This window comes from Lutjanus erythropterus, chromosome 22 (genome assembly GCF_056507025.1).
Source record: "Lutjanus erythropterus isolate fLutEry1 chromosome 22, fLutEry1.hap2, whole genome shotgun sequence".
Classification (NCBI taxonomy): Eukaryota; Metazoa; Chordata; class Actinopteri; order Lutjaniformes; family Lutjanidae; genus Lutjanus; species Lutjanus erythropterus.
Window position 1 is genome coordinate 4,675,521 of NC_139338.1, and position 26,823 is coordinate 4,702,343.

General features: G+C 39.5%; 2 protein-coding genes across 2 annotated transcripts in view; both read right to left on the reverse strand.

The window, feature by feature from the left end:
• dennd5b (DENN/MADD domain containing 5B) overlaps positions 1–5,282 on the reverse strand; it is a 108,455-nt gene extending 103,173 nt beyond the window's left edge. Inside the window, exon 1 of the mRNA XM_084710737.1 lies at positions 4,908–5,282. Coding sequence (XP_084566863.1) covers positions 4,908–5,016 — 109 coding nt within the window. The 5' untranslated portion in view covers positions 5,017–5,282. The remainder of the gene's footprint in view (positions 1–4,907) is intronic.
• Positions 5,283–8,984: 3,702 nt separating this feature from the next.
• LOC146306504 (uncharacterized) lies at positions 8,985–14,514 on the reverse strand. The gene is given in 3 exon segments (XM_084711290.1): positions 8,985–9,512; positions 9,657–9,719; positions 9,867–14,514. Coding segments are annotated over 3 exon segments (3,501 nt in total). The 5' UTR covers positions 13,267–14,514; the 3' UTR covers positions 8,985–9,474.
• Positions 14,515–26,823: the final 12,309 nt, after the last annotated feature.

The window sequence follows — 26,823 nt, forward strand, 5'->3', positions numbered from 1 at the left end:
GATGCCAAAGTGTAGCAGCACTGACCTCATATCTCCATCTACTACTGGCACGCCAAACATCTCCAACCCCAAATTAGCTCAACGTTCCTCTCACCTTTCAACTCAACAATGCTGCCCACCCAAGCCGCATCTGGTGTGAGAATGCAGGGACTATTTCAGGCTCTGTGTGCCAGCCAGGGTGTATTTATACCACTGCAGCTTAATGGCATGGTATGAGGTGGTGTCTGGACTGACAAAGTGGTTATTTATGGGAGGAATTAAACCAGATAATTAGCATTCTGACCAAAGAGCTGAGGATCTATAACAAAGCTGAAGTAACAGAGTTAGATACTGTATGATCATGGTGACTCAGACACAGACAGAGAGAGAGGGCAGTGTAAACCATGAAGGAGCCTGAGGCAGGTCTTCAGGAAGTCTGGCCTTCTCACTAGAACAATGGGCTGAGGGAAACAGGGCCACACTGCCACACAAAGAGCAGGGAGGAGGGGAACTGCTGCCCAAAATAAGCACCCTGCTTAATGTGGGTCACTACATGCAAGTGTGGCAGCCTCCAACCCTAACTCAGGGTGCTAGAAGGTGTCAGGGATCTGGGATGTAACCCGAGGGGTTTGAACGTGTTGATATCAATCACAGCAGCATTAGTGTCGTCTGGATGATGGTGCATCGGAGGGGGAGGACAGCAACAGGCCCCATCAGAATTGTAAATGATCCCCGATGAAGTGAAGGAGGGTGGAGGAGGCAAGCTGAGGCAGATGATAAAAAGATGGGGGTGGGCAGCTTTGGGCATGAATAAAGGGAAAGGGGGACATAATGCTCTGCTAATGCTTGATTTATGTTCACTTGAGACAAACACCCACATGTAAGCATCTGAACTCATATTCTGTCTACATGTACACTCACATCTTGCTCCATTGTTTTCCTGCTGAACATGACAGTTGGCCTCAAGTGCAACACACACTGCTGACACTGCATTGTGTCAGTTAGAACTATCATAAGGAATCATGAGGAGTGACAAATTACATCCTGTCAATAATCAAAAAATCATTTAGATTATGCCTATTATTGGTGATAATACAAAAGGGAGCATCACACTCCATTAGAGCTACAAAGATGAGTTGATTACTAAATTAATCTCAAACTATTTTGATAATCAATTAATCTGTTTTAGTACATTTTTAAGAAAAAAGTCAAAATTCTCTAATTTCGGCTGTGAATACTGTAGATAAATGTGTCCATTCAGTGCCTTTTATTTGGTATCAACTTCTTGTTTACACATATAATGTTGGAAAAATGCTACAGTATCACAGCATTGTGTTGAGTTTAACATGATCTTTAATATCTCAAACAAAATCATATCCATATCCAACGTAAATCCTCTTATGAAGCACGGAACAAAGTTTTGACGATTGGAGAGACAGAGAACACAGATGTGTGGCATCTGGTCCATGGAGAAGAAACGGCAAACTGATTGGCAATTAAAGAGATAATATTCACTGTCACTTGTGCTGAGTAACAGGGCTCAGCGGCAGACATGCTGCTCCACCAAAAACATTCATGAGAAAGAAAACATGTTTGCAGATGACCAGGGGAGAAATACAGAGAACAAACAACAAATCAACAAACAAGAGTTTGCTGATGTGATCATGCTGACTTTTATTTAAATTAAATTCAACTTTAATCCTTTTCTTATCAGCTGCAGCCCCATTTATTGTTAACAATTGATATGTTAACAACTGAAATGGGGTGAATATCACAATTGTGTTATTGTGTTATACTGAGGTCTATACCAAACAAACAGGTTTTTTTAATAACATCAACACCACCATTTGTTAAATATTTGCTGTATGTTATCTGGATCATTGAGATATCAGATTTGTTGTCATGAAAAAGCTGATTGTTTCACCTAAAGATTAAATTAATTCATTCATATATCAATTAGTGGATTGAATTAACCATTTTGATTATGAATTCATTATTTTTAGTCATTTTGTGAGAGAAAATGCTCTCTGCTTCTCCAGAATGAGGACTTCTTCAATAGAAAATATTTTGGGGTTTTGGACAAAAGAAGACATCTGAAGTAGAGCTGCAACAATTTATCAATTGTTAAATTAATCGCCAACAATCTTCATAATCTATTCATTGGTTTGAGTATTTTAAGAAAAAAATGCCCAGATTCTCTGATTTAGGCTCTTTAAATGTGAATAATTTGTATTTTCTTAACTCCTCTGTGACAAACTGAATAAGTTTGGGTTGTGGACAAAACAAGACATCTGAGGACATCATCATGGACTTTTGAAAACACTGATTAAAATGTTTCACCATTTTCTGACATTTTATTGACCAAACAACTGATTGATTAATTTAGAAAATAATAAGCAGATTAATAAATGATGAAAATAATCAATAGTTGCAGTCCTTGTTAAACCTAATCACTGACTTGAACCATAGTTAAACCACACACACACACACACACACACACAGAGCAGATGCTGAGGTGATTGGTGTCAGCAGAGCAGACAGACAGCAGACCATACGGCCTCAGTGTGATGGAAGTTTACCAGTGTCACCTCAGAGACCTGCCACAGCCTGAGGGCAACACACACACACACACACACTGGCACCAGGCTGACAGAAGAGCCACACACACAAACAACGTCTCACTATAAACACTCAATATCATGTGTCACTAATATAAAATGCCTTGGTCAAGTCCACTTGACATCAGGCCAGAAATGTGCAATCAGCTCACTTTAACACACTTACAGACTTTGTTACTGTGAACTTTGGCCCAGAGACTCGGGAACACAGACAGAAGCTACCAATTTGACTGTGATGCAACACAATATGCAACCCTCTGTGCTGTTAGAACCACATCCACAGGGTAGAACCTGTCAAAACGTAGGCCTAACTCCACTCTGAGATAAAATGAACATGCTGTTATTGGATGGGAACACAGAAACTGAGCCACTGTGAGTGAATGTAAGTGGTGACAGACAGAGTAAACATGCTGCAACACCACAGCTGACTAGTGCCACCATAGAAGGGATGACTCTGATCCTCATAAAAGAAACAATAATAGTAAAAGGAGTGGTGAAGAAAGACTGCTTTCTGCTCCCCTGTTAATATAATAATTCTCTTGTAGCATCGCCGTATTTTACCACACTTTTAGCAGCCTTAAAGGGACAGTGCACCTCAAAATCAACAAGACATATTTTTCCTCTGGTCTGTTGGCATTCAGCTTGTGGTGATCAAAGTATCAGTGGTTCAATACCATTTTTTCCTTCCTGATACCGATTCTAATACCTGAATTTTGAATTTGATACCAAGTAGGGCCGTGCATCCCAGTGCCAAACCTGACTGTGACAATATCTACTGTGATTTTACATGGTTATTTATTTTGTTTTATTGGTTCTATTTCATTTAATAAATAATAATAAATATACTGACTGCTGCACTGTTTCTGTTTTGCAGTTGTACAAACACAGATTTCTACTGATTACATTATTTTGTATCACAATGAATATCTTATCATGGACTTAGTATCATGGTATTATTGTGCCTTGAGTTTTTGGTACTGTTACATCCCTACTGTTGAGTTTGTCAAATTATTATTTGTTGGTGCTTTGGGCTCTACAAGACAAGTGCTCTCTGGTTCTACTAAGAGGGGTCTTACACCTTCTTCAAAATCACTTTTCAAGAATTTCCAATGAACATTTTCAAGCTTTTCCAGCCCTTTCCTGCTTTGGTAACACATATTTATATACATGTACTTTAAGTGATTATTTAACTTCTTCATCACATTAAATCAGATGTTATTGTGCTACAAACAACCAAAATTATGTTTTGTCATCACATTCTACAGAAGAGTGACACATTAAAGGAAAACTTCATGTTTCAAAATGTGTGATCTTGGTGTACAACCTCGCTGAGTTACTATCTGACTTCTTTGTCTAAATAACAAACAAAAGTAATGCAATCACTATTTCAAGCAGGTTCAAGCACTTTTTTCAGACTCAAAGCACTTTGCAAACCTTGAAAGCATTACAGTAAGATTTCCAACACCAGTACAAATCCTGCATTACATCTCTGCAGCTGAAAAAATGGAAATGAAATCTGAATGGATAAATAGTGCCACAGGTAGGAGGAGAAATTTGTGGGGTGAACTGTCATTTTAAATGCATCTCTTAAAAACAAACTGGACAACAAGAATTACAGATATTGCTTATATTATATTTTGTTGTGAAAGCTAAAATTGCGTTTAAACAAGCAGAACATGGGTCAGTTGTGTATGTTGAACATGTGACCAAAAATCAACTCAAACTGACTTTTTTTTGTGAGTAAAAAACTCTAGTACAGTTCTGAACGGCAGTTGCAATTTGAGAAACACAGCAGAGCGCAGGAAGCTTAAATCAGATTAGAACATAGAGAAAAGATACTGGTGATGTTTGACTCTGTAAATACACGAGAAGCGCATCATTTACTTTAAATGACACCAGTTCAGTGAGCAGAGATGCTGCCACATGACAACAAACCTGCTCACATCAAACCTCAACACTGCTGGGACTATTTAACCTCTATTCGAAATTCATGGGCTGCATGCACTGATTAGTTAGTCAACCGTGAGCTGTTAATTAGGTGTTTTGGAGGTTATAACGTGGATGTGCCACTTCAAATTAAATGACTTTGTCTATTTAGGTTGCTAGCATTAATATATTCCGTGGTTTTTATCATAAATCTAGCTTGTCACTGATTAGGATACCTGTTTTAGCTCCATAGCGGTGGAGGGATATTTTTAGTCAACAATATTCCTAAAACGTGTTCGCCTGAAGGACTGTTGTGTTTCTTTGTACTTGAAACACATGAAGGTATTAAAACCAACCTGACACAACATTAGAAAGAGCTCATACCTGCTAATTCGTCCGGTTCCAGTCCAGTTTCTGTGTCTATCCCACAAATAACAAAGTAGTGCGCGAAGCGGCAGGGCGCCGCGCCGGACACCGCGGAGCTCCCACTCATCCCGGCTTCGGTGTGCAGCGCTGTCCGCTCCTACTTCTCCAAGCGACACATGTCCGAGGGAAAAAAACAGAGGGAACGCTGGATAAAAGGCTCCACTCGGGGGAAAGTACTTCTGAGTCGGTTCTCAGCTGTAAATAAAAGCTCCGTGAAACGCCGAAGTTGCTTGTGGATGTTGTTCCAGTGATAGTTCGGTCTCAGTGACCCGTGTCAGATCAGCGAAGCTTCCCGACACACACTGACTAAGATGCAGGGAGAGAGCGCCGTGAAGCCCCGCCCCCGTGGAGCTCAGAGGAGCCGCCGGGCTGGGCGGGATATTCAAATCAACTGCTCCATTCAGTGTTGAGTCCAACATGTAGAAGGCCATTTCCGCCAGGAAAAGAAAAAAAAAAATCTCAAAACATAACCTTGATAATAAAAACGATAATGTTAAATCGAAATTATGACTTTAAACTCGTAACTGCCACTTTTTAATCGTATAAATTAGTTATTTTATAGTTATGATGTTTAAATTGATAATTTTGACTTTTTATCTCATAATTTCACATTTTTAATCTCATGAGTATTACTTTTTATCTCATAATTAAGAGGTTTTATCTCATTATGACATTTCATTTCATTATTGTGACTTTTAAATCTCAATTTAAACTTTTTATTTATAATTTTGATCATTTTTATGTTATAGTTATTCTATAATTTAAACTTTTATCTCATAATTATTATGTTTTATCTTCTAACTATGATTTACCATCAGGATATTTTTCTCTTTTACTGGCAGAAATTAGCTTCTATACTGCACTGACACAGAGGACCAAATTTGATTGTGTTTTATAATGATGAACAAGAAGTCATCACTGGCCTGCGACTGACTGACTAACTCAGGTTAGTCTCACTTCATCAATAAATGCGCTTGCTGCCTAAATACACATCATAATGTGCTATGTCATCATGTACAGTTTAGTCCTGCAGCAGTAAGTAAATATATAATAATACATAATATATATAATGAAAAACTGTGTGGTGAAAGGTTTGAACTCAGCTTAATTATTAACAATTAGATCATTAGATTGGAACTATTATATTTTATATATTGTTATACAATTAGAATGGTGATTATATTGTATTATATTATCAGTTTTCTAAATTGTTTTCTCTCCTGTGTTAATGGCATGAGAACAGGTGAAAGAATGTTTTGTCAGGGTCATCCTTCTAGTTTTCTTTTTTCATCTATGAAAACAGGTGGAAAAAAATGTTTTAGCAGTTTATAAAAAAAAAGGATACTTTTTCTATATATATCGTGTGTGAGATAAAAACTCACATGGAAGTAGTCAAATTGAAAACAAAGTAGTGGTGCACTTCAGCCTCTGGTGGCCAAAATGAGTATTACAACAACAAACACTAAAAACACACATGATGACCCTGACAGAAAACAAAGACAACTTTCACCTGACAAACTCAATTTAGATCAGACTTCGTAGGCTTTCGTGGAGCCTACTGTCTGTGGTCACTGCTTAAGTGTGTAATTCTAAGAATTATGTCAGCTTTTTTCCTTTCTCTGTACACATTTTAGACCAGAAGAACAAAGGTTCTCTCTTCTGAGATATTAACTCATTCCTGAAAATATAAAAACTGACAGATATATTGGACAGTTTCAGCCAATGAGAATGAGAATGTAATATTTCTGTCAACTTATAACAAAAATCTTTTTTGAGCCTACCAATGAATTTGTCATGCAGGTCAGAGACAGTGATTTACAAAATAGGCCCTACTCAAAAAAAGAAACAAAGATTCCATCAGATTTTTTAAAATGATGGCTCAGAATCTATAAATTCAATAGCAAGCAGCTCTGCACACAGTTCCTAATGTGTCAGCAGTGATGGAATGTAACTAAGTACATTTACTCAGGTACTGCAGCAACTAAAGTACAAATTTGAAGTACTTGAATATTTGATTTTATGCAACTTTCTTCTTCTCTTGACTTCAGAGGCAAATGTACCTTTTACTCCACTACATTTGTCTGGCAGCTGTAGTTACTAGTTACTTTTCAGATTAATATTTCGCCCACCCTTCCTGTCCAGTGAAAACCATGCATCTCCAGATATGGTGATTTTGAACGTTAATGTTTGTCATAAATTGAAAGATTAATTATTCTTTCATGGGTTGAGAAAATTCCCCTAATTCTTAAAGGGACAGTTCACCCCAAAATTAAAAATACTTATTTATCCCCTGACCTGATCTAGATTTATTATTATTATTATTATTGGTTGTTTTGTGTGTGTGTGTGTGTGTGTGTGTGTGTGAGAGAGAGAGAGAGAGAGAGAGAGAGAGAGAGAGAGAGAGAGAGAGAGTTGCAGAGTTTTGGAGATATCAGCCATAGAGATGTATGACTTCCGTCTAATATAACGGGACTAAATGGCATTCAACTTGTGGTGTTCAAAGCATCAAAAATGCTTTTGAAAATTTTAAAAACAGTGTTTCTCTCCAAAAATCATGACCCTGTTACTCAAAATAATCCTTGAGACCTTGTTGTGAGCAGTTTCATGGAGGAACTACTTTCTTTCTGTGGCAAAATCTCCCAGTACTACTGTAGAAAGAAAAGTAGTTCCTACATGAAACTGCTCACAACAAGGTCTGTTGATTATTTTGAGCAACCAAGTCATGACTTCTGGAAAGAGACATTGCACACAAGCTCTTCAAATACGTTTTGTTGAGCACCACAAGCCGAGTGCCATGTAGTTCTTATAATCATCTCATGATCTAAATGGATAAATAGCTCTACAGGTAAGGGCAAAACGTATTTTTGATTTTGGGGGTGAACTGTCCCTTTAGGCTAAACTCTTGTATCAGATGGAAAATGCATCACCACAAAGCTCAAAACAGGCTGTTTTTCTGACTTTTTTGGAGATGTGTGGTTCTTGCAGGACAGCTGCACTACAAACATATGACATTCTTATAGACCATGATGCAATGCTGAAGATTAAACCACCCAACAGTACATATACAATTACGATAGTTAAAACAAATAATTACTGGATGTAATTCCACTCCTGAGTATGAACAGCACTCTAACATGCTTTGCTATTGGTAAATCTCCTTCGAGGCTCCTGCAGGAACAGATCAGGGCCCAGCTCTGCCTGTTGTGAGAGGGCTACACACATACCAGAGAAATATCTAGCAACTACTATTGCTATTTCTTACATACTCCATCCACTGATCATTTATCTGGTTTGTGACAGTTAGAATCTACAGCGTGGCCCTGACCACAGCTCTGAAATACAAGTAGCCTAATTGGTGTGTACTGATAAATCCATGGTGCTGTCCGTGGTGCTGAAGTAGCACACGGCTTTGTAATTGTGAACTTTTTTCTCTGAGTCCTTCACTTCTGTCAGTTTCATACGTCTACAAAAACATAATACACAAATGGCCAGACCACTTACCTGTTATAGTAATTTCCAAAACAGGAAACTCTAAAAAAAATAGCACATATGCACTAGTTATCTCATAATTAAGTGTCAATATGTTTTTCTTCTTCGTTTTTCTACTGAAATAACACATCAGGTTGCCTGTAGTAGCCACCAAGACTTTACAAAGATGGATGTGATTTCAGCATCTTCTTATAAATGTCTTCATCATATTACAGCTATTACACAAAAGTCCTTAAGATTTTTTGATCTAAGATATAAGAAAGACGACAGATGGATTGACTAAATATTGACAGACGTTTTAAGGCTCTTCTGTTCAAAACCAGACTGCTATCTGCTGCTGTAATGTATGAGGATATGACTGAACCAAAACTTTCAAGGTGCCAATTTAACATATAACCACAATGAGAGTGAAAGTATAATGCCACTACTGCTTATTCAGAGGACAGGTGTATATAGTTAAAATGAAGATAAATGCAACCTATAACATATTGCAGTGTCTCCCTCTAGTGGTAAAACAGAAATCCACATGAGCTGAACAGCAATGGATCCACTGAAGATGTTTTATGTAATCCAACATTAACATTTTAAAAACATGTATGACATTGCCTGTAGAAAATAGTGTAATCAGAATTTTCAAAGTACAAAAACAGTCAACAGGAAAGAATGGTATATACACACACACACACACACAATAAATATAAAATGAAAAAATAAAGTTTAGACAGTACGCAGAACAGAAAATGACACAGCTTCATTGTGAATTTTCATACATTTCGAGGTAGCTGGTGAAGAAAATTTGTTTCCAGTTGAGACCAGAACACTCAAAGACAGTGATATAACTGATATATGCAAGTATAACTATATGCAAACGGTTACAATTAAAAGACAGAAGAGTGACTTATAATATAGGTACAAAGGTCATTTTACTATAGACAAAAGCTTTGGAAAATCAAAGCCAGAATGAACTACAACACTGAGCCAGTCACTGGTCCCTGCAGGAGTGAAACACCGGCACCTTTTGTCACAGACGGGGTCTTCAAGGGGTTATACACTTCTTCCCCTACCTGCCAAAACCTACAATGTCAGAGAACAAATATAATGTAAGAGACAAAACAATTACACCTATATCCCAGAAATCATATCTGTTGAAACAAAGTGTATCAATTGGCTGTAAAAAAAAAAAAAAAATTGTGATTAAATGGGAATGGTAAGCATCACCTTTACTTGGCTTACTCGTGGTTGGCTTCTCTGACCACTTGTAATGATCACCCACAGAGCTTCCTATGGTAAGAATGAGGGTAAGGAACATTCATTCAGATACAGATGCAGATAGATATAGATTCGATACATTAAAAATAACTTCTGATGTGACTATCCTATGAATTTATTAAGATAAAAATACATCTTAGATAATTCAAAAGAACACACTTTGTTTCCCTGAGACGTCCCGATGTGTGGCCTTGGTCAACTCTATGGCATCAATCTTGGCCCTTTTCATCAGGGGGGTTGTAGACTCGTGCCTCTGTCGGGGTGCTCTGTGACGGCAACTAGGTCCTGGTCTAGCTTCATTCTGTGAATTATTTGTGGTTCTAGGTCCTGGTCTAGCTCCATTCCATGAATTATTTGTGGTTCTAGGTCCTTGTCTAGCTCCATTCCATGAATTATTTGTGGTTCTAGGTTCCGGTCTAACTTCACTCCCTGAATCGTCACTCATGGTTCTAGGTCCTGATCTAGTTTCACTCCTGGAATCATAATTTGTGGTTCTCAAGCCCCTCTCCATCCCCAGGCTATTTTTTCTGTCTCTCCTGGTTAGCAAAATGGGGTTGCGCCAGTCGTTGGTCACTTTTTCCCTGGTTGCAGAGAATGATGGCCTTTTTGGTGGAGTGCAAGAACGATCCAATGTTGAGAGGTGGTTATAAGAGCGAGGCAGCGGTGGTTTGGGTGATGACCAATGCCTTGGGATGGATATGCACTGACCACAGGAGGTGGGGGCTCTTCCAGACTGAGACAAGCCATTAGAACAAGCAGAGCTTTGTCTGGCTTCAGAAAATTGTCCACTTGTAGAGGACAAGCTACACTTGGACGTGGAAGGGGCTCCATGGTTGGGTAATGAATGCTGTCTTGAAATGGTTTCAGAACTTCGTCCACTTGTAGAGGATAAGCTACAGTTGGAGGTGGAAGGAGCTCCATTGCTGGGTAATGAATGCTGTCTTGAAATGGTTTCAGAACTTCGTCCACTTGTAGAGGATAAGCTACAGTTGGAGGTGGAAGGAGCTCCATTGCTGGGTAATGAAAGTTGTCTTGAAACCAGGCGAGATTTTGCAAAGCTATCCTTTGTAAAATTAAATCTATCATTTGCAAATTCTGGTTTTAACTTCAATCTTTTTTTATCACTGTGCAAATGAGGTATATTCTTGTCACGGGAATCAGTATTTCTCCCAGTTCCTGTGAGGGACTCTGGAGCCTGGGTTTCATCATTAACCCGCATGGGGACTTCAGTATCTTTTACAATTTCTTTAGGATGAGAGGACGTGTGAAAAAGAGGGCGAGGAACCACAGGATTTGGACCTGAAGCAGAGTCCACCTCCAGGCCCACACACTGGAGCTGGTCGTCAGATGACACCCTGGGATTTTTAAGCCTCTTAGTGGCAGTTCCACTAAGACGGTCCACAGTTTCAGTTGAGTGAATGTTTTTTGGAGCAGGTAAGGCATCACCACTGTCCTGTGATCCTGATGAGCATATTCCCTTTACATTTCTTCTTTCTTCTTCTTTCCTCTTCTGTCTGTTAGTCTTGTGTTGAACATGCTCAGAGCCACATTTAGCTTCAACCAGCTGTCCACTCTTTTCATTCTCTTCCTCTTTTTCATTTTGGTCATTTTCATCCTCTGTGTCAGAGAGAATGATTATATCACTTTCTTTTTCTGAAATCTTTTGTCTGTTATGTTGAACATACTCAGAGTCACATTTAGCTTCAACCAGCTGTCCACTCTTTTCAATATCTTCCTGGTTTCTGATTGGGTCATTTTCATCCTCTGTGTCAGAGACAAAGATTATATCACTTTCTAAGCATGCATCCTGCATCACTTCTTTAGACTGTGTATTGGTAAGTTTAGACTGGTGCTGTGGTGGTGGTGGTGTGTCCGCAGGTTGCAGTCTGTTTCTTTGAAACTTTTCTTTGACGGTTCCACATGGACTGTCCACAGTTTCAGGTGCTTGTCTCTTTTGTTGACTACATCCAGCATCTCCACTGTTGTCTGAGCCTGAAGGGGATAATCTTTTACTTTTTGCCTTCATTTTGCATTTTTGGCCACTTTCTGTGTCAGAATCAAGTGCTATTCCATTGTTTTTTGAAATCTTTTGTCCATTGGTATTAAGTTTATTCTGTTTAGAGGCAGAATGTGCTGCAATTATTGGTCTCAATCTTTCACAGAGGTCCCTAATTTGATCCTTTTCAACCACTTTTTCAGTGACAGAATTATCCTTTTCTGAGCACAGAGATGCTGACCTCATCTTCAAATACTCTTTAGAACCAGTCATAATGTTGTGTCCTGATCCAGATGAATAATCACAACTGTCTTCAGTTTCACAACTGTCTTCAGAATCACTGTAAAGCTCTCTCCTGCTCTGTAGTGTATTGGGTTCTCCCTCATAGTCTAGTTCATGTTCAGGTGTACTGCAACCTGATGTCACCTGAAAAGTATTTTGTAAAGGTACAGCTTTTTCTCGACAAAAGGAGTCATATGTGTCAAACACCTCCACCTCCTGAGAAGAAGCAGAAGCTGGTATTGGACTTGTGCTAGATGATCGTGAAACTGGAGACAAAGATGCATCGTGTGACGCATCCTTTTCCGGGCTGTCCTGGTCTTCATCTTCTGGTTCAAATCTAATGTCAGACACGCTTATAGGAATGACTACACATTCATCATCCATGTGATCATCACTTTCATATTCATCTTTCAAAAGAGAGGAAGGACTATGAGAGACAGAGTGGTTTGTTTGTCCTCCCAGATGTCTCACTGACTTATGGTCAAGCGCAGAGCAACGTTCTGCTACATCAAGTGTTTCTGTCTCTGGTGAAACATGCTTATTTGGTATCAGTCGCTCATCTGAAATGACTTGAAATGACTGAAATGGTAACTGCTTATTGTTTGTTTCAGGTTCTTGGACAAGTGAAGGACCCTCTAAAGCCAAATCTTCAATCTGTGAATTTTCATCTTCACTTATATCTTCATAACACGGTGTGAGTTCTGTGGCCAGCTGAGATATGTCTTCATCATCTGAAATGTCTTCATATTGCGGATCTTTTACAACGTTCATAAGGAGTGCTTCCTTACACTCACTAACAGATAGAGATGCCTGTTCTTTGACTTTGGTGTCAGGATGTGCTGTGCTTACAACAGTTTGTGAATGCACAGAAGCCAAATCCTTTCTTGCACCTTCATGACTACTGGGGTTCCTCAACCATTCACTTGCAGTTATAGGAACTGAGACTACCTCACTAATCTGAATTTCATCAATTGCTAAATTTTTCTCAGAATGTGCAATCATATCAATAGAAGTAGCATTGAAATGCTCATATTCAATGCTTTTCTCTTTTTTTGCATTTGCATCTGGATTTTCAGCATCAGTGACCCCTATTGCCTCCTCTGGTTTTAGGCCTGCATATCCTTTCTCCCTCTCCGGCATGTGTCTGACAGCCAAATTCTTGTTAAGTGATGAACTGGGTTGCTTCTCAGTCCATTCATCCAAGGTCATTCCAGGCACTGTGGTGAGAACCACTGGACTCTCATCTTCGTTCTTTGTGCAAGTGGCAGCAACTTTCCCCATAATTTCTGTGGATGAAAGAGATGAATGTTTTCAATATTCCCATCCCAATATTGTTGCAGTTGACATCAAGAAAGTTATCCACCTCTGCAATCATGTCTACATTGCCCAGACATCAGATCCGTCAGTGCAGTTTATGAGTAAGGAAGAGTGGATATGCCATTCAGTAAGTACTTATGATGCCATTTTCTATAGAAACTTTATTCACTGCTACCGACAACTGTTTATCTTCACAGTCAGCTGAACAAACAGGTTTGCCCTCACCATTTGCAGGCATAGATGTGTTTTTGACAAGTGCTTATACTGACAATTTGAAATCTACCAATGCACTCTTCTTTATGGGTTTAGCTTTTGGTGCATGTTTTGAGTTTCCTTCAGCAGAGGCTCGCATACCTGTTGAATGCTTCTTTGATGCAGGTGTAGCACAATCATCCATTTCTCTAGACTTCTGAGTTAACCCAGCACTTGATTTGCTGCCCTTTGAACAGTCCTCTTCAAAGGCTTGTCCAAGTGAAGTAGTAGATTGCTCAGTCACAGAATAGCTGAGTCTTTGCCTCTCAAAACTATCCCTGTTGGTGGCATAGGTTGCAGAATGATGGGCAACACCGCTGGACTTTGGCATGATGGAGTCTTGGAGTCTTGATTGGGGTGTGGAGACCGTGCCCATGTTATTGTTCTCAGTACTAAAACATGCAACCATTTGTTCAATCCTCTCCTGGATTTGATCGTCTGTAAGGTTTGTGTTATCACCAACTGGCAAGCCATTGTGTGTAAATGGCTGAACACTGTGAGAGGGACAGGAGACCTGCCGTTGACAGGGGGTGGAATGAATTCCTCCTGAAAGATTTACGGTTTGTAATCTAGTCTTTTCATAATTTTGAGCAGCTTCGTAGCTTCCCACTTGCTGACTCTTGCAGAGTCTTCCATCTGAAAAGTGACGTCTAGCACCGAGTTCAATGTTGGAATTTTCCACTGTTCCCTCTGTTGAAGAAGACCGGGCTGTCATACACAGTTTTGGAGGATTTGGTTCCAGGAAAGCACACAGTAGTGGGCAGGCTCTCTGCACACCTCCAGATCGCATTGGCACAGTCTTTCAAGTGATGGCTTCAGTTAAGTGCTTGGCAGGTCTAAGAAACAAACAAAAAGGAAAATTAGGGGCTGGCTGGTTTCACATTCAATACAACATACAGGCCTTTTCACAATGAGAACTTATCATGCATTCTTTGTCCCTGCCCCAGTCTATTTTCTTAAAACATATTCAGCAGCTGTCCATATGCGTATGGAACACACTCAAAGCGTTAACTAACTGATGAACAAACAACACGTCATAAATTTGAATACTCAGACCATTACTGCAGTTAGTACAGTAACTTGTGAGCTTTCCTATTTAATTAGGCAAACAATACATTTTCTGCCACTACCTCAAAAGACTGAACAATGAAGATGCAAACTGTACGCTCTCTGAACAAGGTATCAAATAACAAGCTGTTTGCTGTGACATTTGGAATCTAAGACTAAATTTGAAGTCAAAGGCCAAGAACAGTGTATCGGCTCAGGAAAAATCTGGAGTCTTGCCAACATTTAGTAAAAAACACTCTAAAAAGTATTTGCTGAAATCTCAAAACACTTGCAACAAAGTAGTCTAGTCAAGCAAAGTCTGATGTAAGAAGGTTTACTGCTTTACAAGCGTAAGAGAGATAAAACCCTGAGTTGCCTCCAGAGACCAACTGAATTCAGCTCCAAAAAGCTCTTTCTTACATACTCTTGTGGCTTGGGCTGAGCCACAACTTTTTTCTCTCAAAGAACCTCCCACCAAGCTTGGAAACAAATAGCATTGCACTGGAATACACTGGACTTCCAACAAATTTAAGGGTGTCATGTTTTAGACGTATACACCCATATGCATTTCTATTGGAATCACGGCCTAGATGCCTCCAGCTTCTGTTTTAGCAGAGGTCCATATTTGGTCATTTAATCTTCATGTTACTGTGCATAGGGGAGAAGCAGCACACTCTGCACTCTCCTACAGGCCGATCCTGCTGCTGGAGCAGAGAAGCTGTCATAGTGCAGCACACATCTAACTACTGTACTTCTATAAGTGCACAGTTCTGATCCATCCTTTGCACAGCTGCAAGCCCCACCAGCAGCTTTTCAGAAGCATTTCAGCGGTGGAGCATTATGCCTGCTTGTTTATGTTCACTTGCTCAGATTTTGTTGATAAGGCCCTCTTTTCTTGCTCTTTGCACTTCTAACACAGATGAGCAGGCTACCTGGTTAAATAGTTCCTTTGCTATCTGTCTGTATGATCCTGAGTCTGCAGGGGGTCTTTTATTTTGAAAATTAACTGGATTCTCCCTGTATTTTCACTGTCTGACTTCCTGTCCATTTGCTCTGCTCTGTGCTAATTGATGCGGCATCCATCAAAAATAAGACACACTGAGGCGCTGCTGGTGAAATCACAAGCATTATGTAGAATGGCTGTTATTGGGTCCGGCTGATGTGGCACAGCCATAACATGACACAGATGGACCTGGTGGAATTTAGCAGTTACTCTGCTCAAAGAACAACTAAGCTCTCACAATTGTAAGGAAAGCCAGGGACCAAAATTTCTTGCTACTATGCTAAACTCTGCCAACCAACACAAACCCAGAATCATGTTCAATACATCAATCAGCAAGTAAACTAAAGACTGATTGTATTAGGGAAAAAAAAAAAATCACTCCACCCACCTCTGCAGTTGACCTCCACTGGTCCTCCTTGGATGTGCAGAACTGTTTTAGACTAATATCACTACAGAATCTTAAAGACTAACTTATGAGACCCTCATCGCATCATTATATTAATCTAACAAAACTGCCTTAAAGAAGAGTCCAAACTTGAACCAGGAACCTGGATTTCTTATCAACTGTTAAGCAAAAACTTTGAAAAGTTCTTCCTAGAGTCTTAAAATAAAAGAAAAAAGGAACGTAGTCAAATCCAGTGGTCTGAAAGGGTTTATTATGCAAAAGCAGCAGCACATAATAAACCCTGAGCTGTCCCCAGAGACCAATTGATTTCAGCTCCTCAAAGCTCCTCCTTTTATACCCTGTGGTTTTGGCTAAGCCACCACCTTCTTTTCTGAAAGAACTTCCCACTGGGCCTGAAATTTATGATGTCACATGAAACATGGCACACATGACTTGCTTGCTTCCTTCTGCTTTGAAGTGGGGAGTTTGCAGCACACAGAAATACAGTACAATACAGTATCTGGCTTTTGTTTAGTATTTAGCATCAGCATGTTCTGTCATTAACTCAGTTAGCTCACATTAGGCCGGAGGGCTTACTTGACCTTTTTACAACTGCAGCATAGTGGCTGCACACAAACACTGTACTTCCTAGAAATTCTTCACAATATAAGTCCCATGTTATTGCATTATTCAACTTGGCCTGTTCAGCTGAAAGCAAACATGACAATAAAATATAGCAGATACCTGAAAAGCAACACAGGACAGAAACTAAACTTCAAACCACAGAGATTAGCCTCCAAAGAACTGAGTATCATTCGCTTGTTTGGTGGGGAGGCTGGAGGTGTTCTTCACACGTTGGCCGTCTTCATGGGTTAGCCGTGGTCGGTGACACTTCACCACAGCCCACTTGGAGGTGGGGTGGGCTCACTTTGGCTCCAGTCTAGAGTAGGTCCATCTCAGGTGTAGTAATGAAAATGCCAATCAGCATGGCATGGTTTGACTAAGGATGGCCAAAAGTACCAGTGACAAAACCCAATGAGATATCATCTTCCTTTTGTTCTTTGCGCTCAGTTTCCCATAGTGGTCCAACCTGGGTGTCACGCCAAAAACTTCCATACCGGGAAGCTGCCCTGTCCCTTTTTATCTGTCATCTTGGGTGTCCCTCCATGCTGTTCAATGTTTCATGTGTTCTTCCATGCAGTTCCTCATGGGTCACTGGGACAACCGAATGACACACCTGTTAAATGACTGGCTGTTTGTGTGTCACTCATACCACCTAGGGATACAATATTCTGTTTAAGAGACGGGGCGGGAACACACTTCAGGTCTGTCTGTTAATTCACTGACTATTTGTGGGTAGACTTGCAGCATGAACCATTATTAAGGGATATGAAAGATTTGGGCATATTCGCCATTTAACACAATGTCTGATTGTGTCTGAATTACAGTTGGGTGATATGTTAAAACTTTCCCAACGACCATCCTCAGCTCATCCATCGGTGTTTGGCAATATCTTCATCCCACTTCCCACCTCCTCCCATCCTCTCGAGTCTCAGGTGTGAGACTTCTGCACCTCCTCTGTGGCTCTGTTGTCAGCATTTAGAGAATCTGGCCTGTGACGGTAGATTTAAACCAATAACAGGTCTTTTAACACATGGGGGACTCCTCTTACTAGTGCAGCTGCTCATGCACATTCCTTCGGTGAGACCCTGAATCAATAATGAAAACTACTGCAGGAAAAGTCGCAATAAAATGGCATTATAATAAAGAGAAAAGAGCCTAATGAGCAGCAGCCAGCTACTTTACTGGCAGGAGAGGAGCTCAGACTGCAGGTTTCAAACTTTTGAGATTAAAAAGAGGACCCCCTATAGCTCAGTTGGTAGGATGTGTGCCCCATGTACTGAGGCTGTTGGTCCTCAGCAGCGGCCGCTGGTTTGACTCCCACCTGCGGCTGATTTGCTGCGTGTCATCCCCTCTCTCTTCACCCACCCTTTCTGTTATGTCTTCAGCTGTCACTATAATTAAAGGCAAAAAGCCCAAAAACTAATCTTTAAAAAAAAAAAAGATTTATCTTCACTCCTGCTTCAACCTTCTGCAGCAGTAATGAGGAGGAAATCATGGAGCTGCTGACCGGTTAGACTAGAGTATTTGTTTTTGAAACTTTTGAGATAAAAAAAAGCAGATTTATTTTTACTCGTGTCTCTCAGCCCCTCTGTAGCAGCAGTTCATGAAACAATTACTGATGTGCTGACCAGCCAGACGACAAACCCAGAGTTTGGGTTTTTTTTTTTTTTTTTTTTTACTTTTGGGATTAAAAAGTGGATTTATTGTCATGTTTGCTTGTAAACCTGTGTGCAGCAGCACCATGGAGGAGCCAATCGCCATTTACAGGGTGAGTAAATGACAAAATTACTGACACTATGCTTCTGTACTAACATTTCTGGTGGTGTGAGTCAAACTGTGTTGCCACTGAGTTGCATTTTCATGACTGCTTAAATTGCGGAGGGCTGCGCCCAGCATGAACCACAAGCCTTCAGTATCTTCTCTGCTGCCACACAACAAAATCTGCAAGCTTTTCCCGTGATTTTCAAGCAACTGTCTCTGCTACTTATCCTTAAAAAAACGAAAAACAACAACAAAAATGGACCTAAAAGACCTTTTTGGGTACTTGCACCAAACCTGACAGTGCATCCATATGCACCTAGTCACCATTCTCAACTCAGATGTAGGTTCTTCTCCTGGATGAAATGAAAGTTCCTTTCCAAATTATTGTAGCTATTTTTTTGTTGTTGTTTCATACAATTTTAACTACCCCTTCAACTGATATAAAAATAAGTCCAGTTTAAAAATGTATGCATTTCTGAAGGACTGCATGTTGCAATCCTCTGATAGTCTATGTCCATAAAAGTATAGCTTGTTCAACAATATTTCTCTATTGGCAAACACAGCGGTAGAGCAGCACAATGTGACTGAACACTGAGCAACAGGAAACCATGGACAACCAGCCCCCTCTGTTTTCCTTATTGTTGATTACACTGGAAGTGAGTAATATCATGAAACATTGGTCTTTCAAGAGATTTACAACTTTCTAAATTATCTGACAGCTTTCAGAACAGTTTTATCTCTCAAAAAAAAAATCTCAGTTACGTTGCAGCCATCACCAATCCATCAGGCCTTAAAGGAGTAATGCAGCTCCAGATTTGTTTTGTCTCCATTCCAAAAATAAAAGTTGTCTTCCTCAAAATCTGAACATGTTGGCTTTCTCTGTGGCCATACAAGACAATGATACATGCCAATGTAATATTCCAAAAGCACTGTTTTGTTTAAAGAGCTCTGACATTCTGTTAGACTTGCTAGCCATTAGCATGGTATCACTTAGGGGTATACCATGTCTTGCAGTTTGAAACACTGTGAACCAAATAACTGCAGCCTTACAATGTTTTGGCACATCCAGAATTCAAATGTTCCACTTCCTTCCAGAAAACTTTGGTAGTACATCGATGGTTACCATGGTAGCTCACCTGGTAGACCATGCACACCATATTTAGACGAAAACAACGACAAATAAACAAATAAACAAAACACGAACACAAAGTAGGAGGCCTGAGCCTCGTACCTTGCAGTATCATATGGTGTGTTTCTGGAATATGAAGGTTGTTTATAATTAGAGATGCACAGATTTCAATTTTCTTGGCTGATTCCAATTTTTTAAGGGTCTGACCTGCCAATACCAATTTTGGCCGATTCCAATTTTCAGTCTTTGTGAAGTCCCTGGAGCAACTTTATATTAGCTGAAGAGCTTGTTTTCACCCACCTCCAGTGATTGAAGTCCTCTACTTGCTGCAGTATGTTCAGTACGTCCCAATTTGCTTTCAGATGTGGATTACAGTGCACACTTTAAAAGACTGTGGTCAGTGACATGAGGTGGGAAGTAACTAAGCACAAATACTTAATTACTGTACTTAAGTACAGTTTTCAGGTAACTGTACTTTATTTGGGTACTTATTTTTCTGACAATTTTTACTTTTACTTCCTACATTTAAATTACATTAACAACAGTTCACTAGCTTAACTCTACAATCCAGTACTATATAGTTCTCAGTGTTTTCACATTATCAGCAACTATTTTCTCACATGTATACTCCGTTTAACAGAAAATCTGAATTCCCTCAACACACACGTGACTTATTGATTGTTGTATTTTGCTGCCTTCCCACCATCAAGACTCATTTCAGTCTAAATGAATATGATTCCTTGGTGTATTAATCAGTGCACATCATGTACAACTGATGTAACAAGATGAAATTGATTAGAGGGAGAACTGACCACAGAAAAAAGGTATGGTTCAGTTAGATTTGCACAGAAACAGCTGATAGAATTAGCAGCTGTTTCTGTGCAAATCTGTGCAAATCTTATATTATTATTAATTATAACTATTAAGTTTTATACTTTGATTACATTTCAGAACATGTCATTTTCACTTTTACTTGAGTAAAGAATTTGAATCAGTACTTCTATTTTTACCAAAGTCCTTTTTACATTCCTGTACTCCTACGCGAGTACAGAATGTGTCTATTTTTTTGCCACTTTGGTAAGTGAGATAAGTTAGGTCAAAGTTCAGCTCTGCTGCAACTGTAGCCACATCCAACAGCGGGTCAAAACACCCAGAGTAAGGATCTACACCCCTGCTGCAAGAAGTCAATTTCAACCACTGGAGGTCAGCAACAGGAAGCTATTGTGCTGATGTTAGGATGACACTGGAGAGAAATGGTGAAAGGTGGTGAAAAGTGAAGGGTCAACCAAGAGCCCAGACACTTCTCAAACATCCATTATCCTGAAATAGGATAGGAAATAGGATCTGGAGGATTTTGAGGAGTCTTTTGTCAATAAGTGTCCTATAAAAGTTCCAAAGCCAGGAGCTGCGTCACTTACAACCAGAGGCTAAACATTGCCCAGGTCATTTAGTCCATGCCTACTGATAATAAAGGATATCACAGCACTTGTGAGTGGGCAGAAGGAGAGAAAAGTCTATTGAATCCATCAGGTCAGTGGTCGTAACCCTTTTAAAGTCATGACTCCTCCGAGGAATCAGGTTGGTGTTCATGTCCCCCACAAAATATCCAAATTGCAGAAAGTCTGGGTGATATTTCTGAAGCTCTCTTTTGCCTGATGCTTCTAAGTTGATGGTGCTGCTGTTGAAGTTTCAGGTGACCCATCGTGAGGCACTCTCCTTTTACTGTCCCAACTCCTGAAAAGCCATCACTCCATGGTAGCTGTTCCATGTGATAGCTAGCAAAACTGGCTATAGCTGCTTGGTTAAATAAAATACAGTGGCACAAAAAATGAAAAAAATCTTTGCGTGTGTGTTAAATAAGAACTCTTGCACACACACTTTGTCGAACACGTTTGTTCAAAACCTGATGGGCTATGCTGGTAACTGTCATTTTGTTGCTGTGTTTTGCATATTTTTGAGCGCTTGTCCCTGCTTGCCACAATACATTATTTTAATTTCCATCCTCATCTGGCGACCCCAGATATTATCTCACGACCCCCTTGGGGATCCCAACCCCCAGGTTGAGAACCAGTGCATTAGGTAAGATACTTTATCATTTGCTTTCTAGTCCAGGCACTTTACCAAAACGTTTAGGTCAACCTCGCACACATAGCAACAAAAAAAACTGACAAATGTTTATTAAAGGTTTAAAGGTGTTTCCTAATCATACCCTGGACCATTTTTTTTGGTTTATTAAAACAATAATTAAAATCAAAATGACTATATTAGTGTATTCATGAACATGGCAACATAAATTAGCAATAATCCATATAAATGTTGGCCATGAGCTAAATTTAAAACAAAATTATTTAAATATCACTAAGTGACGCTATTTTATTACTTTTTTAAATAATGTCTAAATATTAAATTACAGAAAATTTCTAATACAAAGATGCTGCAAGAAAACAGATGCACTAATATATCAGAAAGGAACATATGAATAACCGAATGCACATGTGTTTGGTGGCTTTAGTGCAGTTTCTCATGTAAGCATGCAATATCTCAGTCAGCCTTGTGACACAGGCCCATAATGTACACTTTCATCCAGTAAAACCAGACATAAAATGTAAGATGACCACTGTGGGACGGGTGCAGCTGCTGAGGGAGAAACCTATAAGGAATGGAGAGTATAGGAAGCTGTCATGAGTAATTTGTGGTCAGGTCATCCTGCCCTGCTAAGATATTAAGATAAACAACTGAACTGGTCATCTCAGTCTGGAATTCAGTCATATGTAACCTGTCATATGTAATCATCGCTTGTCAGGAGACAATACTTTAGCTCACCGTCTGGAACTGTGCTTAAGATAGGTATAAAAGGTAGGCATTAACAAAGTTAGTTGCAACTTGGTCTGTTTGTATGCTACTGTGTGCAAGTACACCTCCTGTGGATTGAACTGCATCCTGCTTCTATCTAATCTCTTGAGTGTGTCTCTGTACTTTTACCGTCAACCCGGGTGAGGTTTGTGGTACCTCACTGTTTGATTTGTTTTTTTAGTTATAATCTAAAACAGTAATAGAGTGTAACGGCAATTCGCGACAGATCCACCACATACAAAACATCTTGAAAACTTCCTTTTGCACAGTCTCTGTACTGCATCCAACTCCATTACACATGCTGATATTTTTCAACCATTGGCAAAAAAAAATGGAAATTGCAGCATTTCCGAGGTCAACATTGCTTTCCTTCACATGGAATTCTTCAGACTTTTATGTTATAAATTGCATACTTATATAGAGTTTCTGTTGCAATTTGCGCGAGTTAATGTCATGAAATGCTTGTACTATCGAGTTATTGGTGACGTCATTATCCCGGTTCTTGTCTCAGGAATAACATGACCATAAATGCACGAAGCCAACCGAGCGACTAAACGAGGCAACTTTCATTTCCTGGAAAACGCTAACGTGACAACACAAGGCTGGTCGGACCCCCGTTTGAGTACATGAAACGGAAACGGCGTCACATACGGACTAAAGAGAAGTAGATACCTGCTTTCTTCGTGTGTTTCACTTTTGTCACGTTTAAACGAGGGTTGGTAGAAAGAATACATTATACAAGCGTCGAAGTGTCCACTGACGCTCGACAATACTCACCACATGTCACCTTATTTAACGCTTTTCTCTGAATGGCCAACGTCGCCTCAAAACTGTTGTAGATGTCCTTCAATATTTTCGTGTGGTCACTTTTCGCCGTGTTAAACTCCGCTCCGGACCCTCGGCTGGGGGGGAAAAAAACCGTCGAAGTGGTTGTTATCCGTAAAACTCCATGAGTCCGAAGAACAAAGGCCGTGAATATTCCTCTTGAAGCCGCTGTCCTGATGCACTGAGTGCTGCTCCAGACGATGTCCTCAAGTTTCACGGTTCAGTGTGGTCGAGAGAGGGGCGGGGCTGACGGTTTATATGACGTTTAAGGTGAGCTCTGATAGGTGGGTTTTTAGAGGGAGCAACTCACAAAAGAGTTTCAGATTTTAAGTATCAAGTAAATTAATAAATTCGAATGTATCAAATATCTCTATAGACTAACTAGAAATGAACTAATGTTTTAAAAACAATCGCTCATCAACCCTTATTTATGTTTTTTTTAATTATTATTTGGTTATTTGATGTTTAATGATGCTTAATTTATGGTTAGTTTACATTTCATTGTGCTAAATTTATTTTATTTTGTGACTTTTTGTTGCCTGTGTTTTGTTTCTCCTGTGCTGTTCTGAAGGATGATGAGTCTGTTGAATATTGAGAGGAAAAAGTCCAAAACACTTGGGTGAACATTTTTGGGTGAATTATCAAGTGTAGCTAGTTACTCTTTCCTGCCCAATATTCAGTTGGGTGAGAAAAACAGACTCAGTATTTGGACTTTTTGCAGAAAAAAAGAAATTTGAAAACAATGAAAAAAATGATGACAAAAAGAACAAGACATTCAGCTCTGCTGGTACTGAAAGAGTTACCATCAAATTACAATTAACCTGTCACACAGCTGTGGAGGATACTTTTCTTTGTTTATTCAGCCATTCATTTGTTCTTTTTATATATATATATATATATATATATATATATATATATATATATATATATATATATATATATATATAATCAAGTTTAATGTTTTTTAATAGGTTCTAAAAAACAAAAAAGCTGATATTTTTTCATTGCCTCAGATATGTCCAAAAAATGTGCCTGTGAAGAAGTTTTATAGACATGGGGAAGAATGTGTGTGTACTCAACTCCCATGAAGACAGGAGAAAATGTAACCACCATTCTTTTCAGAGAACAGATTTTGTGAAGTACTTGGGACATGAGATACAGAGAAACAGTGTCTTATTTATCTGGGTAAAAAGTGATGACTCACATTCATATTCACATTAAGGCCCACAACAGGAGGAGGAATGCAACTGGGAGAGTCAGTTGCTCCACTGAGCTGCTCAGTTCGCATGTAACTTTTTGATAACACTGGTTCATACTGAACTCTGTTTGACTTGCTTGAATTATTAGAGTGCAGTGTCTGAAGTAGTATTGAAGAAGTTAAAAAGTGTGTTGAAGAACCTGAAGACATGTGGCACAGCTGAAGCTTTTTCAACCACCGTACAGACTTTTGGCCAAGAAAAACAAATAGGCAACACAAAGGTCCTAAAAAAAATTGATGACAAGATTTTCATGAAACATTGGCATATACCTGAATAAATATTGCCTGAACCAGTAACACGATTCCCTGTCACCTCTTGTGTTTTTCAGAAACACACACAGGTACACTCCTTTAAAGCTGAAACTACATTTGCCTCTTGCATGAAGGCGGTTACAGGTGTGGCAGGTTTATTTAATGTCACACACATAATGATTCCAAACACTTGAAAACTTAAGAGTTCAGTTTTCAGTTTGTGCAAACATGAGTCAAGGTTACACTAAAAGGCGATGTTCAGGGTTCAGGGTGTGATCAGAATGAGAGAGAAAAAAAATATTTTCATCACCTGATGATGAATCACTGGTTTCACATATTTGTTATTTTGTTTTGTCTTCTTACCTGTACCCCCACCTACTCCCAGGCTGAATGGAGAACTCTCCTTTAAACACTTATGATCTAATTTGGTTTGATTGTTCAGGTAACAGACAAAATATTGACAGGAAAACAAAACAATGATAACAGGACAAATAACAAAACTCTAGCCAGTGTGGCTGAATAACTTAACATAACAGAATAAACTCCATTCTACATCCTGTTGTTTTGCAAGCAGGATGAGCTCATCACTAGTTTGACCACTTTAATAGAAGGAAGTAAGTTAGGCAAACAGGCAAACTGTTATGAACCATCACTGGCTTCGTATGATGGCTTATGTATGATAATTATAATGATCATTAACTCATTGAGGGCGGCACAGTGGTGTAGTGGTTAACACTGCCGCCTCACAGTAAGAAGGTCCTGAGATCGATCCCCCAGCTCCCCAGCTGGGGCAGGACCGTTGTGTCTTGCTGTGAGGCGGCAGTGCTAATCACTGCATGACTGTGCTGCCCTCAGTGAATTCATGATCATTATAATTATCATACAAGAACAATAAAGCCAGTGAGGGTTCATAACAGTTTGCCTAACTTATTTCCTTCTATTACAGTGGTCAAACTAGTTCTCCCCGTGTCTGCATGGGTTCTCTCCGGGTTCTCCGGTTTCCTCCCACATTGCAAAGACATGCATGCAAGGTTAATTGGTGACTCTAAATTGCCCGTAGGTGTGAGTGTGAGTGGTTGTCTGTCTATGTGTCAGCCCTGTGATGAACTGGTGACTTGTCCAGGGTGAACCCTGCCTCTCGCCCAATGTCAGCTGGGATAGACTCCAGCAGCACGCGACCCTTACGGAATAAGCGGTTACAGAAAATGAATGAATGAATGAATGAATTCATTGATTACACTTTATATATCTCCACAGGTGTGTTACAGTGATTAAACTGGGAGGGTAATGTTGAATATTGAGTTGACAGGAAAAAGTTAAGAACACTGTCTATGCTTTTTCAATGAATTTACTGAACATGCATCAAAAACAGCTGTCTGCGGTACAGTGGGGAATCTTCAGTCCAATGATGACAACAGCTGTGAAGAGAAACCCCTGAATACTGAATAAAAAAAGTCTTGCTGAAGTCACAGAGATCCCCAAGCCCTGGATATCTGTCGAAGGTTTTTAAAGCATTTGTGACAATAGGCCGTTCCCAACCTCATTATTATCCAATAAGCTTAATTAATATCCAATGAGACTACATAAGGACTATGTGAGTCATGAGCTCATCCCATGTCCTCCTTCAATGTGTACCTTTCAAACCCTTAAAAGGAGACAGAATGTATAGTGTTTAGATTTTGCCTGCTGACGTCCCCACACGTCTCCTAACATGGATCAATGCAAAATTTTTTTTTTTTACTCCAAGTCTGATTTGTGTACTTTTAAATACTTAATTGCTGCATTATTGTAAGTCATGATGAAGAGTCCAGACTCTGTCTCTCCTCTTCATCTCCTCAGTGTGTGTCAGTGAGCAGTTTAAACTTTTCCTACAGCTGTCATACAGCTGGTTCTGTGGTGTTACATTTTAAATCTGAAGCCTGCAGTGCACCATAGAAGCTACAGTTGACTTTTCTATTGAAGTTTTCAGTGGGTTTTGGCCTTAATGTTAAATTGAGCAGGTCAGTATGTTCATCTGTACCTGATGGGCTGATGGGTTTGTAATATTATTATATGAGCATATTTTTTATGCCAAATGCAGTGCCATTGAGGGTTTGCATGTTTAAAGTTTGCGATATCTTGTGTCCAGACAA